The 18,664-nt window shown below is 46.2% G+C and overlaps 1 protein-coding gene across 9 annotated transcripts in view; it reads left to right on the top strand.

The window, feature by feature from the left end:
* The window catches only part of NOS1 (nitric oxide synthase 1), a 180,033-nt gene that overhangs the window by 149,104 nt on the left and 12,265 nt on the right, over positions 1–18,664 (top strand). For all 9 annotated transcript variants that reach the window (XM_072722934.1, XM_072722935.1, XM_072722933.1 and 6 more), the window contains 6 exons: positions 1,414–1,588; positions 5,375–5,513; positions 5,958–6,036; positions 12,726–12,919; positions 14,389–14,558; positions 17,854–18,064. In XM_072722934.1, the coding sequence (XP_072579035.1) occupies positions 1,414–1,588; positions 5,375–5,513; positions 5,958–6,036; positions 12,726–12,919; positions 14,389–14,558; positions 17,854–18,064 (968 nt within the window). The remainder of the gene's footprint in view (positions 1–1,413; positions 1,589–5,374; positions 5,514–5,957; positions 6,037–12,725; positions 12,920–14,388; positions 14,559–17,853; positions 18,065–18,664) is intronic.

Raw genomic sequence — 18,664 nt, 5'->3', positions numbered from 1 at the left:
GTTTGTGAAGCAAATTAATTTCATAGACATCACAAGGGGTGGAGTCAGCATATTTATAAATCTTTCATCCCCTTTTAGAATAACCTGTTTGCACACCAATATTTGATGTGGGTTTTTTTTAAGGTTTTTGCCTTAATCCCAGTTAGTTAACATGCAGTGAACATTTGATGTGTTAATGACGAGTCCTTCTGATCCCCTCGTTAATACAGGTCCCTGAAGACCTCTGTATTGTGATTTTTTGTTATCTTTGTACTTAAAACTTATCTGGTTGTGTCCCTTATAGAATTCAAGCCTTCCCCAAAAAAGTAGACTAATTTCTCCAGCTTAAAAAGGGACACATGAAAAACAGCCAACGGTTCTGGGTCATTGCTATCCCTATCTAACTCATCCTCCTTGGGACCATTGGGAATTCTCACCCAAGGATGGTCACACCTAACAGAGACCAGAAGGAAAGGAGAACAGGCCCCAAGGGCTCCCAGATATTATTTTATTTTTTTAAAGATTTTATTTATTCATGAGACAGAGAGAGAGAGAGGCAGAGACACAGGCAGAGGGAGAAGCAGACTCCATGCAGCAAGTCCAATACAGGACTCGATCCCGGATCCTGGAATCATGCCCTCAGTCGAAGGCAGATGCTCAACCGTTGAGCCACCCAGGTGTCCCAGGGCTCCTGGATTTTAAAACAGCCTTCCCTGGGTGGGCTTGGGGCTGTCTGACCACCATGGGCTAAACACCGTCCTCATAGAGATACCAGATGTCTTGGTCTGCTCTGGCCACCATAACAAAATACCAGAGTGGGTGACTTCAACAACAGGTATTTATTTCCTTGCAGTTCTAGAGGCTTTAAGTCCAGTGCCAGTAGGATTGGTTTCTGGTGAAGCCCCTCTTCCTGGCTTATAGATGGCCACCTTCTTGCTCTGCCCTCACATGGCCTCTCCTCTCTGCAGGGTCAGAGTGAGAGAGTGCTATTGGTGTCTCTTCTTCTAAGGACACAAGTCCTGGGGCGCCTAGCTGGCTCAGGCAGTTAAGCATCTGCTTTTAGCCCAGGTCATGATCCCAGGGTCCTGGGATCAAGTCTCATGTCAGGCTCCCCACTCAGCAGGGAGTCTGCTTCTCCCTCTCCCTCTGCTACTCCCCCTGCTCATGCTCGCACTCTCTCTCTCTCTCTCTCTCATAAATAAATAAATAAATAAATTTTTTTAAAAGACACCAGTCCTATTAGACTAGGGCCCAAACTTAGGAATCATTTACCACCTTAAAGGCCCCATCTCCAAATATGGTCGCATTGGGAGTGAGGATTTCAACATATGAATTTGGCAGCATGGGAGGGGAAGGGCATAGAGTCCATAATACCAGACTCCCCCTCATGCTCCACAGTCCTCTAGCACAGACCTTTTGTTGTCTCCTTGACAGGTTCTCTGTGTTTGGCCTTGGCTCCCGGGCTTACCCTCACTTCTGCGCCTTTGGACATGCTGTGGACACCCTCCTGGAGGAGCTGGGAGGAGAGAGAATCCTGAAGATGAGGGAAGGGGATGAGCTCTGTGGACAAGAAGAGGCTTTCAGGACTTGGGCCAAGAAGGTCTTCAAGGTAACCACCTGCCCAGATCTCAGAGACCCAGGGGGAGAAGTCATGCTCCAAAGACAGAGTACCCATTCCACTAGAAATAGAAGAAACTTGAGAGAACCTCTGGTATTTCCCCCGTGTGTCCAGCCAGGATATAGCTTTAAACAACTCAGATGAGTTTGGGTGGTCTTAAAACAAACATTCTCCATCCAGAATCTAACCTCCTGCATTATGCGTAGGGACTTGGTCTGTTAAAAAAAATTATAGTCTTGGGACTTCAGAGCTGGGAGGAATTAATTGATCCCTCACTCACATCAAGTTGGTTAGCCAAACCAAGGGGCCATGCCTCACCCTAGAACTCAGATCTCTGATTTGTCTACTTTGACAAGCTTCTCCCTCCTGTGCTAGATCTCTGTTAACCAATACAGGGGCCACTAGTCCCATGTGCTATTTAAATGTAAATGTAAATGAATGCACATTTAATAGGATGAATGGATAAGTGAATATGTTATGTCTAGACAATGGAATATTACTCAGCCATGAAAAGGATGAAACAATGACACCAGCTACACCATGAATCAGCCTCACAAACATGAAGAACGAAAGAAGCCCGGCACAAAAGGTCTATGTTTCCATCTATAGGAAATGTCCAGAATAGGCAAATCCATACAGAGATTAGATTCGTGGTTGCCAGGGGTCTGGAGGAGTGGAAAATGGGAATGATGGCTGATGGATACAGGGTTACTTCTGGGGGAATGAGAATGTTCCAGAACTGGATAGCAGTGGTGGTTGCACAACTTCGTAAATACACTAAAAATCATGGAACTGTACATTTTCAAATGATGAATTATATATTACATGGAAAATTTCTAGGGCACCTGGCTATTTCAGTAGGTTAAGCTTCTGCCTTCCCCTCAGGTCATGATCCCAGAGTCCCAAGATTGAGCCCCACATTGGGCTCCCTGCTCAGCTTCTCCCTCTGCCCCTCACCCCACCCATGCTCTCTCTCTCTCTCTCAAATTAATAAAAATCTTTTAAAAAATAAAAGAAAATTTTCTGTGCATACATACATAGAAATAAGTAATACTAATTATTAAGATTAATTATTATGATTAGTAGTTAATATCAATAACTTATATTTTTTTAAAGATTTTATTTATTTATTCCTGAGAATACACAGAGAGGAGAGAGAGAGGCAGAGACACAGGCAGAGGGAGAAGCAGGCTCCATGCAGGGAGCCTGACGTGGGACTCGATCCTGGGTCTCCAGGATCACACCCTGGGCTGAAGGTGGTGCTAAACTGCTGAGCCACCCAGGCTGCCCAATATCAATAATTTATATTACATAAAATTACTAAATATGTATTTAATATACCACAAGTAATATAAAAATTTTTAATAATTATATTTTTAATTCTATTTAATACCCATATTAATTAGATCCTATTTAAAAATCCCATTCCTTGGCTGTGAGTTTCATGTACTCAGTAGCCACAAGTAGCTAGTGGTCACCACAGAAAACAGCACAGAATATTCCTATCATAGAACATGCTAATAATGACTTTCTATCTGTATGTGGGATATGATTCGATTAGCCATCCTAGGAGAAACAAAAAGCCATGAGTTCTGACCTTTCCCTGCTTCTTCCTCCATGCCAGAATGCATTCTCTTCAGCAGCCATAGGAGAAAGGGCACTTTACAACCTCCTATCACTCAGTTGGCACTTTCCATCCCTCATGCAAATGCAGATAAGGAAAAAAAGGGGAAACTGAGGCCCTTGAGCTATACAGATATCTGTGGGGGAAGGCTGTGTCCACAAACCTGTTTCTGCATTTCTTCCTAGACAAGGTAAAATTGAGATAACTTGGCTTTTGTTATCTTGAGATCACTGTGGTTCTTGACTTCCATCAGCCAATTTAATTGAGTACCCCAGAAACAGGGCCTGTTACAAGCCACCATGCCCTTCAGCTATCACCAGCCCCCATTCTCCCACCAAACTCCCAGTCTTGGCAACCACTAATCTACTTTCTGTCTCTGTAAATTCGTCTATTCCGGATATTTTGTATGAATGAAATCATAGTATGTGGTCTTTTGAAACTGGCTCATTTCACTTAGCATCTTGTTTTCAAGGTCATCCACATTATAGTATATATCAGCACTTCATTGCTTTTTATGGCCAAATAATATTCCATTGTTTGTATATATCATATTTTGTTTAACCATCCATCAGTTGATGGACATTTAGATTGTCTGAAAATCAACATAAAGCCACAGAAATGGTTAAAGCTACCCTTAAAAACCTCTTGAATTGGGGCACCTAGGTGGGTCAGTCAGTTAAGCATCCCACCCTTGGTTTTGGTTCAGGTCATGATCTTAGGTCATGTGGGATCGAGCCCCACATCAGGCTCCATGCTCAGCACAGAGTCTGCTTGAGATTCTCTCGCTCCTTCTCCCTCTGCCCCTCCCCCCTTGTTCGTGTGCTCACTCTCTCTTTTGCTCTCTCTCTCTCAAATAAATAAATAATTTTTAAAACTTTTGAATTATCCATGGCTTTTATCCCAAAACTTGAATTCCAAATAATAATTCTTAGGACTATTAAAGTCAGAGAACTTATGCACTTGCAAAAGAAAAACATAAGAAAATTTCACAGGTGTTCAAACATTTAGTATGTTCTGCTTTCAAGGTAATTGGGTTGTAGAAGGGGAGGTGGGTAGGAGGATAAGGTAACTAGATGACTAAGGAGGGCACACAATGAGATGAGCACTGGGTGTTATACTATATGTTGGCAAATTGAATTTATTAAAAATTTTTTTTAAAGTTTTTAAGTAATTGAATCTTTAGAGGAAGATAAGTTCTAAGGTGTTTCTTTTCTCTTTTGTAAGATTTTAATTTTTTTAAAGATTTTATTTATTAATGAGAGACAGAGAGAGAGAGGCAGAAACACAGGCAGAGGGCAAAGCAGGCTCCATGCAGGGAGCCCGACGCGGGACTCAATCTGGGGTCTCCAGGATCACGCCCTGGGCTGAAGGCGGCGCTAAACCGCTGAGCCACCTGGGCTGCCCAAGATTTTAATTTTTAAAACTTTTTATTTATTTCTTTGAGGGAGAGGGAGAGAGAAAGAGAGCATGAGCAGGAGGGAAGGGTAGGGGGAGAGAAAGAAGCCAACTCCCCAATGAGCAGGGAGCCCGATGTGGGACTTGATCCCAGGATCCTGAAATTACAGCCTGACCTGAAGACAGACGCTTAACCAACTGAGCCACCCAGGTTCCCCTAAGGTATTTATTTTCTTGTTTAATATTAGGCCTCTATAAATACTGGTTTTAGGAATAAATGACATAAAAGTTACATATTAAATAGAGGTTAAATCCTAAAGTCGTTAATTAGTAAATATGATATGTCCAGCGCATCAAAGGCATTCAAAAAGCATAGGATGGATTAGTGGATAGACTGATGGATGAGAGGCAGGTAGGTAATGGGATGGATAGATGGGTGGATGAGTAGGCGAGTGGATATAAGTATGGAAGGAAGGAAAGAAGGAAGGATGGGTAGATGGGGAGAAGAAAGGTTGGATGAACAGATGGAAGGAGGGATGAAGGAAGAAGGGAAGAAAAGAAGGAAGAAGAAAGGAAGGAGAGTTGGAGGGAAGGAAGAAGGCTAGGAGGGCAGGTAGGTGGAGGGTTGGAGGGATGAATGGACAGATGGGTGGATGAATGGATGGATGGAGGAATACATGCCATGACTTGAAGCTGTTGGTGGAAAGTCCCTCTTGACTGAAAGAGGTCACCCACTGAAAGCCCTGCGTGTGCCACAGGCAGCCTGTGATGTGTTCTGCGTGGGAGATGATGTCAACATTGAAAAGGCCAACAACTCCCTCATCAGCAATGACCGCAGCTGGAAGAGAAACAAGTTCCGCCTCACCTATGTGGCCGAAGCTCCAGAACTTACACAGGGTACCCCTCACCACCTTCCTGGGGAGGCACGCAGGATAGTGAAGGGGGTGGAGCTGGGAGGGGAAGGAAAGACAGGAGCCCTCACCTCCCTGACAGGTACTGAGAGAAGGTGGGTTTCATTGCTCATGTCTGCCTTGACCACAGTCCTCTGAAAATAAATATGCTTCCAGGGCCCTATGCCCCGTCGACCTGTGCCCGGATGTTTCTCCCTCCAGCAGGGTGGCATGTTACCCTGAAACTCTTCTTCTCAACTCAGCTTTACCAGCTTTGCTGCTGCTTCTGCATTATCCACAGCACCCCCCACCCCAATGTCTTTTCTTTCCTCTCCTCACTTCACTCCAGAGGACGGTGGAAGTGTGAAGACAGGGTCAGTAGAAGCTGGAAGGTTTGCACTGACCACGGTTTAACCCCATCTCAGGGAGCCTGTTGTGTTTCTCCCCACAGGTCTATCCAACGTCCACAAAAAGCGGGTCTCAGCCGCTCGACTCCTCAGCCGTCAAAACCTTCAGAGCCCTAAATCCAGGTAGGAACACCTTGGTTGGCTCGGGGTTACTCCTCTGTTCTCCAGATGCCACCCACAATCAGGGAAGAGCCCTGGTTGGCTCGCAGGACTGGCATCCCATTACCATTCCAAATGCCATTGAGCTCGCCTTGCTGCTTTATAGCATGGAGGTTTTCCTGCTTCCTCTTTGCTGCTCTCTGACCTAGAGGGACCAAGAGAAGAGATGCTGATAATCATCATGGAAAGCAGAAAGGGAAGGGGTTTATGAGGAATTTTGAATATAGACCACCCCCTTGTCAAATTGCTAATGTTCATCATACCAGAGCATGCTAGTCAGAGAACATTTCCTCCATGTGGGTGATTCGATAGAATCTTGAAAACTAGCCACCCAGGCTCTGCTTAAATTCCTTTGGGATGATGGGAGGTTCATTACCTCACAGAACAACCCACTCTGTGTTTCAAAGTCCTAATTGTTAGAAATGATCTTATATTGCTACAACCAAAGGGCATCTTCCTAGCACCTCATATTGATCTCTGGTGACACTCAAAACAAATTCAGTTCTTCCAAATGAGAGACCTGCTGATAGCCAAGGATACTGACCAATGTCTCCTGGGTTTTGATCCCTTCAAATTGCTCTTCCTAAGGCCCGGCTTCCCAAGTTCTTCACTTTAGTACAAGGACACACTCTGTCCTGCTGGACTTGTCATTCTCAGACCTGGTCACAGCACCGTGGAGGACCGGTCATAGATGCCACGTGCACTGAGGCTATTTTAGCCACCCCCCAACCTAAGCAAGACACACTGATGCCACCAACATGGCAGGCATTGTCCTGGCAGCCATGCCACACTCCCATTAAGCTTACACTCTTGCTGCTATTTTCAAGATGATTGAGCCAGGTCTGTCTATCCCTCAACTTGTGTAAATAGTATTTTTGGCTTTAATGAAGTCCTTTGCATTGGTCCCTATGGAATGGCATCTCTTTTTTTTTTTTTTTTTTTTCACTTTTCAGCTACAGCCCACAACGATCTTTTGAAATTTCCGTTCTTTAGTACACAGAGTGGGCTCATGAACTGGACAATGGGTTCTGACCCCAGCTCTGCTGCACACCAGCTATGTGACCATGGGCAAGTCACTCAGGTCCTCTGAGCCCTTGTCTCCTTATGTAAAATGAGAATAGTGGCTACACGGGTTGCTGATGTTTATCTAGTGCTTTCTGTAGGCCAAGTACTGTTTCAAATCCCCTCTGTGCAGGATCTCCCAGAACTCTTGATCAGCCCAGGAAGTAGATACCACTATCATCAACATTTTATTTATTTTTTTAAAGATTTGTTTATGTATTTTAGGGGGGAGGGGCAGAGAGGGAGAGGGAAAGAATCTCCAGCAGACTCCCTACTGAGTGTGGAGCCCAGTGTGGGGCTTGATCCCACAACCCCTGAAATCATGACCTGAGCTAAAATCAAGAGTTGGATGCTTAACTGACTAAGCTATCCAGGTGCCCCATCATTGATGTTTTAAATATGAAAAATGACAATTAGAGAATGCAAGTGACTTTTTCAAGGTCACATAGACTCGGTTCTCCGACTCCAAAGTCAGTATGCCGAATGGCTACACAGGTGGCATCAAAAGCATTGCAAGGCTGCTGTATTAAAGACGAGGTGCACAAAACTTTCTCGTTACTCTTCCTTATCCGTCCCAGCTTCAGACACCTGCAAATTTAGTATGCATGCTTTCTACGTGGACTTCAAACCTCTGATAGAATTATCAACAGGACGAAGCCCCCAGGCTCTCATGTACTCTCTTAGATCCCCAAACATTAAAGAAATGGATTAGGAAATTAATCCCTTTGAATAATTAGTTAAATGCAACATTCGGAGCATAGGGATCTCTGATAAAGAGAGGGACTCTGTGTCTGAAATATGCACCCCTACTTCCCATTTCTGCCCTATAGAAAGGGATGACTTCAGTAGCATGGAAGAAAAGAGATTAAGAATCCATTGGAAATTTCCTTTAGCAACAAACTGTGAAAGACCAAATCACAGAAATTACTCCCTAAACCATAGTACATAAAAAGCAAGGTCCTCTGCAAATGTTCTGATGCTAAGTTGGACCAAATCCCAGAATAACCCCCACTCACCTCTGGAAATGGCAGCTGACTCTATATTGAGTGATTTACAAGAGAATATTTCAGCAAGGTTAGGAACTAGAACCTAGTATTAAAATCAGTCATGAATTAGCACAAAAAGGATCAAATTGTATGTAGATCTCTTTCTCTCTCTTTAGAAGCACACTCTGTTTAGCACAACCTATTTTCAGGCTTACTACTGTCTCCAGCTTTATAAGTTGTTGGTTTGTTTTAAGGGATAATCAAGTTAAAAAAAAAAAAACAAAAAACCATGATACTCTCTCTCATTTTCCCCTGCCCAAGTCAGCCAAAAGTCAGGCTGTTTGGGCCAAGAGGCCATAAGTGAGATATCACAAAATACTCCCCACCTCCCAGACCCTTAATTGCAAGCAAAGTGCTTAAGAGGAAGTAAACAGCCTTCTGAGGGTGATCCTTGCACATCTAAAGAGAAAAGTGACCACAGTTGCTGCCTGGCCAGGAAGTACATTTTCTAGGTACACCAATTCACAAACAATACAGACCAGAGTATAATGAAGTGGTAATGGGTAGTGGGTGTGGTGATCATAAGTCCTAGATGTCAGAAGGGGGAGGGGAAGCACAGGGCAAGCTTTGGAAAGGGAATGAGAACAGGGAAGGAACATGTAGACAGAGGCTGGCAGGAGCAAAGATGCAGAGGGGGACCCAAGTGCTGGGGCATCGTGGAGGTGGTGGGATATCACAATGGAAGGTTCTTGGTGGGGGGGGGGGGCTCTTGATTCTCATTGCTCCTTGGATGAAGTTCCTTCTCTCCAGCCTTCCCCATTTCGACAGAGAACAGCAACATTTGGCTTAAGCCAAAAACTCAAGAGTCCTCTTTGCCTCCTCTGCCTCCCTTACACTGCACATCCAGCCCTCAGCTGGTCCTATGGGACTTGACGTTCAACTTCATCACAGACCTATAGCTACCATCTTGAGCAAAGCCATGTGCATCAACGGTATGAGTGGCTACAGTAGATGCTAACTTGTCTCCTTGTTTCTTGGCTTCTCTCTCAAAGATCCATTTCCAAACAGCAGCCAGACTAATCTTTGAAAAACAGAAATTGAATCCTATCACTGCACAGCATCACACCCTTCAGTGGCTTCCCACTGGATTAAGGAGACCTCCAAATTTCTTGCTGTTACAGGTCATGATGAAGCCCTCATGATCTGGCCTCTTCCCAGCTCTCTGATCTCCTTCTCCTACCCCCACATCTATGTTGACCACTCTCCAAACACTCCAGCCTTCTTTCCCTTCTCCAAAACATGCCACACATTTTCCTACCCCAGGGCTTTTGCACATGCAAACACTCTTCCCAAACAGATCTTTGCATGTCCCCTTTCTCTCATTGTTCATGTCTCTGCTCAAGTATCACATCACCACAGAGGTCCCCTGGACCATCCTATCTGGTGGTCACTCAGCCCACTGGCCCTAGCCCATCACCACCCACCCATCCACATCACCAACTCCTCTGGGACCTTTTAAGTTGCTTCTCAATGAGAATAGGACATTCAGTGAGAATGAGACCCCAGACCCATCAGTGTCTCACCAGTGCCTAGAATAGTGCCCAACACTCAGTACAAATTTGCTGAATGAATGAAACTTACAATGTTTATTCTTTTCATTAAAGAATGAACATTAGCCTTTTTTTTTATTATTTGATGCCAGACATTAGCAGACTGTTGTTTCATCTGTGAACCTGTCATTGAACCACTGCCAAGCATACATGCCTGTGTGTGTATGTGTCTGTGTGTGTGTGTTATGCTTCTGGAGTCTGGAGGAGGGGATGGAGAGGCCCCCAGATGACTGCCCTCGTCTCTAGGTTAGTGCTACCAAGAGAAGGTAGAGGGGAATTTGGTTTCCCCCACAAAGCTTCAAAGACCAGCCCATTAGGGTGTCCTGAGGCCACGAAGCCATTCAGCGCTGGGGTTCTCAGCAAGCCATGTCTGATCAGAGGCTTGCAGAGTCCCCTTGGTTTAATTCCCAGCACGAGCAGAGCCTGGGCCACCTAGCTAACCTGCCAGCTGCCTCGTATTCCTGCCCCTTGTCTTCCTGACCACCTTGTGTCACATTCAAGAGGACTTGGGGGAAGTGCCTGTGAGCGTGAGCCAACTCAGCAAGTTCAGGTCCTCCGCATTTCTATTTTGTACCGGCCAGAAGAACGTAGGCAAATATACTTCTGAAAGAAATCGTGATGATCTGGGAGAAAGTGGGAATTGATTCGGGGGCCTTTGAAAGGCTTCCTGTGGTTGATGCAGGAGGCTCCGAAATTAGCGGCCCCACAGCTCCCCCTGCTGGCTAATTCCCATCCCGGAGCTGGCAAGAGGCGATGGTTGTCTTTGCTCTCCAGGAACCAGGAAACCAATGAGCTCAGAGCAGAATCAGTCATGCAAATCCGTATAACTGACAAGATTAGTGGCCCAAGAGACAGCAAAATCTGTCCAGGAAAGGAGAATGGGGCCCCAGATCCTGACAACACCCTTCACAATCTCTGCCACCAATTTCCCGCCACTGTGCTAAGGACAGGGGTGCCTTGCTTCAAGAAAATACTTGCAAAAAATTAAATGTGCCAGCACAACTATTTTTAATAACGGTGGCTATTTGTAGCACAAAAGGGTTCTTGGGTGTGCCAGAGACTCCTTTATATAGCGAGTCCCATTGATCTATTCAAGTGTTGATTTACATACCATGGAGAATGTAGAAACTTTGTGTTGAATATGAAGTGTCTCTACTGAGAACCAATTGGCAATGAAGAAAAGCAGATCTGAAATGCAGATGGGGGGGCACTTGGGTGGCTCAGTCAGCTAAGCATCTGCCTTTGGCTCAGGTCATGATATCAGGGTCCTGGGATCAAGCCCCACATCAGGCTCCCTGGTCAGCAATGAGTCTGCTTCTCCCTCTCTCTGCCCCTCCTCCTGCTTGTATGAGCATGTGTGCATGTTCTCTCTCTCTCTCTCTCTCTCTCTCTCTCTCTCTCTCAAATAAATAAAAATCTTTTAAAAAGAAAAGAAATGCACGATACACCTGGGTGCCTCAGCGGTTGAGCATCTGCCTTCAGCTTAGGGCATGATTCCTGGGTCCCAGGATCATGTCCCACATGGGGCTCCTTGCATGGAGCTTGCTTCTCCCTCTGCCTGTGTCTCTGCCTCTCTGTCTGTATCTCTTATGAATAAATAAATCTCAAAAAAAAAAAAAGAAATGAAGATGGAACCCAAAGAGGACAAAGAATCTGATTTACCAAAGTATAACCAGTCCCCAAGTTCTCAGGTATTGTGTAAAATGCAGTAGATCCATTCCATTTAAAGACTAGAATGATCAGAGTCCAAGAATTCATTCTTGAAGCCTTCACTTAGCAAAGGCCTCTTGCCCTGAAAATACAATAACCAGTGGGAAAGAGGAGGACTTGGCAGGACATAAATAAGTTCATGTGTGTTTTCTCCTTAGATCTTTCAAATTTATATTGGTATTTGTGCACAACCAATACCAAATGTGTTTCTCTTTATACAGTAATATGAGGACCCTTCCCCCACCCTACACACACACACGCACACACACACACTAGAGTGGGGTGGAGCTTGGGATTCCCAGGAGAGATGGCATCACAGAGACTGGGGACTCCACTACCTTGGCTCCAATTGGATAGTGATTCCTGGGAGAACCCCAGTTGGTACTGAGAACAGAGTTTGTTCTGGCAAGCAGTTAACCCTAGGAGTCTGAGGTTCCTTCATCCAATAAATATTTCTTGAGTACCTGCTGTGTACCACGCACTGTCCTACTTGCCAGGAATAGAGCAGTGGACAAAAGAGACAGATCCCTTGCACTCTGGAGTATACATTGTCCTGGAAGCTTGTGTGGGGCTGGTAGGCGGGGAAGGGCAGACCATAAACCACATGATGATGTAAACTGTTCAAGAGGGCAAGACGCCCATAAGTGCTATGGAGAAAGGCAGGTTCAGGAAAATAGAAAAGCAAGGAATCTGGGATGTCTGGGTGGCTCAGTGATTGAGTGTCTGCCTGTGGCCCAGGTCATGATCCCGGGGTCCTGGGATTGAGTCCCACATCGGGCTCCCAGCAGGGAGCCTGCTTCTCCCATTGCCTACATCTCTGCCTATGTCTCTGCCTCTCTCTCTCTGTGTCTCTCATGAATAAATAAATAAAATCTTTAAAAAAAAAAAAAGAAAGAAAAAAGGAATCTGAGGACTGAACCCTGAGTACTCTAATGCCCAGAGTCTGGGGAGATGAGAAGGGACCACCAAGAGAAAGAAGATCAGCAGAGCCTGGGGTGCTAGAACCTGGGAGAAGAGAGTGGAGAAAGAGGAAGTGAGCAGCTATGCCCAGTGCTGCTTCCTTGACCAGGATGAGCACTTGGAACTTGCCATTGGATTTGCACTGAAGAGTTCATGGGTGATCATGCTAAAGACCATGGTGTGGAACGATGGGGGCAGAGGTCTCATTGGCCAGGGTCCCACAGAGAATGAAAAGAGAGAAATGCAGCCACAAGGAGACACAAAGGAGCAAAGAGAGGAGGCAGTAGCTGGTGACTCTTAGCCGACTATCCCCCTTTCCCTCCAGCCGATCAACCATCTTCGTGCGTCTCCACACCAATGGGAATCAGGAGCTGCAGTACCAGCCTGGGGACCACCTGGGCGTCTTTCCTGGCAACCGCGAGGACCTTGTGAATGCCCTGATCGAACGGCTAGAGGATGCACCCCCTGTCAACCAGCTGGTGAAGGTGGAGCTACTGGAGGAGCGCAACACGGCTCTGGGTAACTAACTAACTATGGGCAGGCGGGCAGGCAGACCAGGCACCCCACCTGGCCCCTCCCAAGAGCCCTCCCCTTCTCCAGGGAGTTCTGGAGGCAGTGGGTGTCTGCGGAAGAGGAGACCCATCCTTCTTCCCCATATCCAGTCCAGGCAAGAGAGTGGGTCTCTGTCACCTCCAACTTAGGAGACTGAAGACTCCTCCTTTCTCATGACTTGACAACCTTGGCCCAACTGGCTAAGCCAGTGACCATGATGCCAAGACACCAATAGCTCATCCTTGGGGGGAAGGGGACTCTGCCTTCCTTCATTGCCCCCACCTCTCTGCCCACCGAATAAATAGTTGAAGCATATCCCTCCCTCCTCTTAAAATCAAGGGACACTATATGCAGCTCCATGGCCCACTCAAGGTTGAACCCTGTTTCTGACCTCATTAGATCAGGCCCCAGTCTGTTTCAGTGACCATCCTTGACCTTTCTGTTCGAAAACTTTCAAATGCAAGTGGGTCTCAGCGCTTCGTTTCAGTCAGCACAGGTGAGCTCAGGGCTCAGGTACAAGAAACCACAGTGACCTTACCTGACCAGCCCGTGATATGGTAACATGTCCCCTTTACAAAGGAGCTAGAGTACGGTCAGAGCAGAAGGTGAAAATAGCACGTGGTCCAAGCCCTATTGAAAAGTCCTTTGGGACATACCACTTTGAATTAATAAATCTGACCCAGCCAGTTCTTCCTTCGTGTTGGAGCAGCACTTTTTCTCTTGAGTTGAGCCCCTGATAAAGTAGACACTGTATATCCGATGAAAATTACACCAAAGCAGTACAGTGTAGTAGTTAGAACGAGGTCTGGGGCAGGAATGCCTGACTTCACACTGTGAGCTGTGTGACCTTGGGCAATTTCCTTGACCTCTCTGTGCTTCCATTTCTCTCAGTTGCAAAATGGGGATAGTAATAGCACCACCACCTGAGATTGTTTGTGAGGACTAAGTGAGTTAATAATATAAAGTGCTGAGAATAGCACTTGGCATATAGAAAGTGCTAGCGAAGTGTTAGGCATGTTTGTAATTTTAAATGCTGGAATCCCACTTAGAGGTTTTGGAGAGGCCAACACCATTAGAGGGCAGACAGCCAAAATAGACTCATAGCTTATGCTCAGTGGGGGGGCTCACTGCATCGAATGCCAGAGGACTGACTGTCTCATGCTATTTTAATATTGCCTTATATTTTAATTTTTGAACTAATTTGTTCAGTTGACTTTGGATATGCTCCTTGCACTCATGAGGTGATCACACGGTCCCCAGAACTCTGGGTCTGGAGGTGAAACATGGAAGGTGACAAGCCAAGGGATTGCTTGGCTCACCTGGCCCCATCCTCTGCCCTAGGCCACCCAATCTGGCCTTCCTGACTTGGACCCAAGCCCTGGGAGCTCATACTCTCCTTCCCTGATCCACCCCTCACCTCCATTGTACCTCCATAGGAGTTATCAGTAACTGGACAGATGAGCACCGCCTCCCACCCTGCACCATCTTCCAGGCCTTCAAGTACTACCTGGACATCACCACGCCGCCAACGCCACTGCAGCTGCAACAGTTTGCCTCCCTGGCCACCAGCGAGAAAGAGAAGCAGCGTCTACTGGTCCTCAGCAAGGTGGGTGTCTGGCCTCCTACAGCCCCAGGGGCACCTTTCACCTCCCCGTCAGTGGAGAGCTCTACAGCTATTACAACAGTTTTCCAGCAGATGGCAGCGTTGAGCAAGAGTGGCCCATTTTTAGTTTACAGCTGGTCATCACCCTACTGGCTAGTCCATTTTGGTTCGTCCTCACCATTTCCCCTCATTCTAACTAAGGTTTGGCACAACAAGGATAGCCCTGTTGAATCTCAGAGTTCTCTGGCCCAGTAGAAATTACTGTTCTAACTCTTGTTCCTCCTTCTTTTGGAACTCTTGAGCTTCCGTTAGCTCCAACTGAACCCATGCTTGGAGGGCAAAGAAAATAAAGAATCCCACAGTGCCCTGTTTTAGAGGGAGGTCTTTCCCAAAGCAGAAGAGCTGTTGGTGGGACTTGCAAGATATAGGAGGCCCTCTGATGGCAAAATAAATCACACATTTCTACCATCCATGCTTTGAAACCCGGGACTTGCTTGCCCCAAGCCACTACAAAATCTTGCTCAGTAAGAATCCTACCCAGGAGGACCACCCAGAGTTTTCCAAGTGGGGGCTCCTCTCCATTAAGCCACCCACACAGGATGGCTTAGCTTTTCTTCTGCTGTCCAGGAGAGCGACGAATGATGGGCAGAGAGGAAGAGGCTAATTCAAAGAATGCCTATTACAGCTGGCCCCTGAACAACACAGGTGTTAGGGGTGATGACCCCCCTGTGCAGCAGTAAATCCATATAACTTTTAACTCCCCCAGAACTCAACCACTGATTCAGCCTACTGTTGACCGGGAGCCTTACAGATAATATAAACAATTGATTAACACATATTTTGTGTGTTTTATTCTTACAATAAAGTAAGTTAGAGAAAAGAAAACGTTAAGAAACTCATAAGGAAGAGAAATTTCATTTAGAGTCCTCTATTATATTTGTTGAAAGAAAATCTGCAAATAAGTAGACCTGCGCAGTTCAAATCCATGTTGTTCAAGGGTCAGCTGTACGTAGAAATGAGAAAACAAACATCAAAAGGAACATTTAAAGAGTTTTAAGTGGTTCATTCTGGGGAGTTGAAAAACAGATTGGAGAAGTGGAGCATTAATTTTCATTGTAAGCTTTGCAGAATTGCTTAACTTCGTATACAATGTACATGTATAAATGTAATTTAAAAATTTAATTAATGGAAAACATTTTAATTAATGGGGGCCTACTATGAAGAGGGATCCGAGACTGCAGTTTGCATGAGATGATTTCGAGTAGAATTTGATAAACTGTATGTGTTAGCCCGTTTCTTCTAAAGTGCATGAACTCCAAGGTGGGATTAAATGAGTGAAGATTTCTATTAAGGGAACCAGCCTGTGTGAGGGAAAAATGGGCAAGAGTCAGATAAGGCTGGGAGGACCATCAGGCCTCCAACAAGTCTGACCCCAAGTGAAGGAGAGGGAAGGAAGTATGAATGGAAGCATCTGGAACTGCAGCCACAGCTATAGGAAGCACCAACATGGGTGAGCCATGCCTGTTTTCCTGTGAATGCTCCTGAGGCTTTTGGCTAATTGCACACCTACAGCTAGAGGTCAGTGAGGTTGAGACCTGGGAGGCATGTTCTCAAGGATACCATGCCCTCAACAAAGCAAGGATGATCTTTTTTTTTTTTTTAATTTTTATTTATTTATGATAGTCACACACACACAGAGAGAGAGAGAGAGAGAGAGGCAGACACAGGCAGAGGGAGAAGCAGGCTCCATGCACCGGGAGCCTGACGTGGGATTCGATCCTGGGTCTCCAGGATCGCGCCCTGGGCCAAAGGCAGGCGCCAAACCGCTGCGCCACCCAGGGATCCCAAGGATGATCTTTAGGGACATGGGGGAAAGCTGTGTTATACAGTGCACATTTTTTTTCTTTAAATTCAATTTGCCAACATACAGTATAACACCCAGTGCTTATCACATCCCATGCCTTCCTTAGTGCCCATCACCCAGTCACCCCATCCCCTCACCATCCTCCCCTTCTACGACCCTTTGTTTGTTTCCCAGAGTCAGAAGTCTCTCATGGTTTGTCTTCCTCTCTAATTTTTCCCCACTCAGTTTCCCTTCTTCCCTTAGGGTCCCTCTCACTATTTCTTATATTCCACATATGAGTGAAACCATATGATAATTTTCTTTCTCTTATTGACCTATTTCATTCAGTACCCTCCAGTTCCATCCACCTTGATGTAAATGGCAGATATTCATCCTTTCTGATGGCTGGGTAATATTCCATTGTATATAGAGACCACATCTTCTTTATCCATTCATCTGTTGAAGAACACTTTTAATATGCTTTTCTCCTCAAAATCTGAGTCTCCTATAAGCAATCAGGGGCTGCCCAGAACAGCTTCTGAGATGTAGAAAAAATAACTCCAGAGCCCCAGAGAGTTCCTCCGTTCCCTGGTAACAGCTGGACTTTGCTGTCCACAAGCCCCTGAACTTGGTCCTCCACACCCTAACCTGTTCCTTTGGAGCTGTCATTCACCATCCTGAACTTGACCTATGCTCTCTGCAGATGCATCTCCAGCCCTGCAAACTCACAGATCACAGGGCTGCATGCTATACCACCAAATCATGACTCCCACCATAGTGCTTCTCTCTTGACCTTTACATATGGCAGGACCTATGATGGTTAGGAGCACACATCCTAGGGCCACACTGCCTGGAGCAGGGGTCAGCAACCGTTTTCCATAAAGAGCCTGGTAGTAAATATTTTAGGCTCGTAGTCCATGAGGTCTGCATCACAACCATTAACTTCTACCATTATAAGCCCATAGCATAGACAATACCCGAGTAGTTGTGGCTGGGTTCCAATCAAATCTTACTTGTGGGCACAGAAATTCACATTTCATATCTCATTCTTTGCCGTGAAATAGTATCCTCCTTTGTATCCCTATCCCTCCCTCAACAATTTAAACTGTGTAAAAACAACTCTTAGCTAATGGGCCCTACAAAACAGGTAGTAAGCTACATTTACCTTTTGGGCTAAAAAGTTTGCCAGCCCCCAATCTAGATTCAAAACCCAGAATCACTGCCTCAAAGTCAAAGAGCCTCTGTATTTGTCAGTTTCCTCAGCTATAAAATAGGGATAACAGTCATATTTATTTCATAAGGTCATTGTAAGAATTAAAACCTAACATGGAGTCATTACTGTGTAAGTGCTGGGTATCATCGTTACTACTTACCTTCATCCCTGGATGTTCTGATGCCCTCACTGGGAATGTACCAGGGGTGGGGTGCAAGTTCTGTGTCCCTCTTCTTGGACAGGGTTTACAGGAGTACGAGGAATGGAAATGGGGTAAGAACCCCACCATCGTGGAGGTGCTGGAGGAGTTCCCGTCCATCCAGATGCCTTCCACCCTGCTCCTAACCCAGCTGTCGCTGCTGCAGCCCCGCTACTATTCCATCAGCTCCTCCCCAGACATGTATCCAGATGAGGTGCACCTCACCGTGGCCATTGTCTCCTATCGCACCGGAGGTAGGCAGAGGCGCTGGCAGAGCCTTGGGCATCTGCATTTGCCCCCAGGGACCTCTGCAGGACTGCCCAATCCCAAATTCCCAGGAGGTGACCCACCCCGAAGACAGGAACTAGGAGAAGAAGCAGGACAGGCAAACTGTCCCCTTTGGCAGAGCCAACCCTGTGCAGAATTAGGAAGGAGGGAGGATATGCCCTTGAAAGCCTCCTCTACTCCCAAAGCCTGAGAGCCCTTTTACTACCTTCATCCCCTCCTCAGCCCTCCACCCCTGCCAAAGCAGCAACTGGAACAAGCCATGCCTACCCATCCCTCGGAGGACAGAGCTCTCTGCTGCCTGAAGTCCCGCTGGTTGTAGGATAGTCAGATACCCTACCCTTTCTCTCCCATATTTTCCCTCCCTGATAAAGCAATTAAAATGCACAGTGCCTGAGAGAGCTCTGAGACCAGGATCCTGGGAAGCCACCCAGAGCACACTGACCTGGACCTTTTCAGTGAGCAGGGTCTGAATCCTACCCACCGGTACCCACAGGAACCCTGGGCAGTTTCACAGCTGTGAGCTCACCCCAACTATACCATTCCCTCTTCCCCTTCAGGGGAAGGGA

Source organism: Vulpes vulpes, chromosome 10, assembly GCF_048418805.1.
Source record: "Vulpes vulpes isolate BD-2025 chromosome 10, VulVul3, whole genome shotgun sequence".
Lineage (NCBI taxonomy): Eukaryota > Metazoa > Chordata > Mammalia > Carnivora > Canidae > Vulpes > Vulpes vulpes.
The sequence above is the reverse complement of the archived record's forward strand: the minus strand, read 5'-3'. Positions and strand labels throughout refer to the sequence as shown.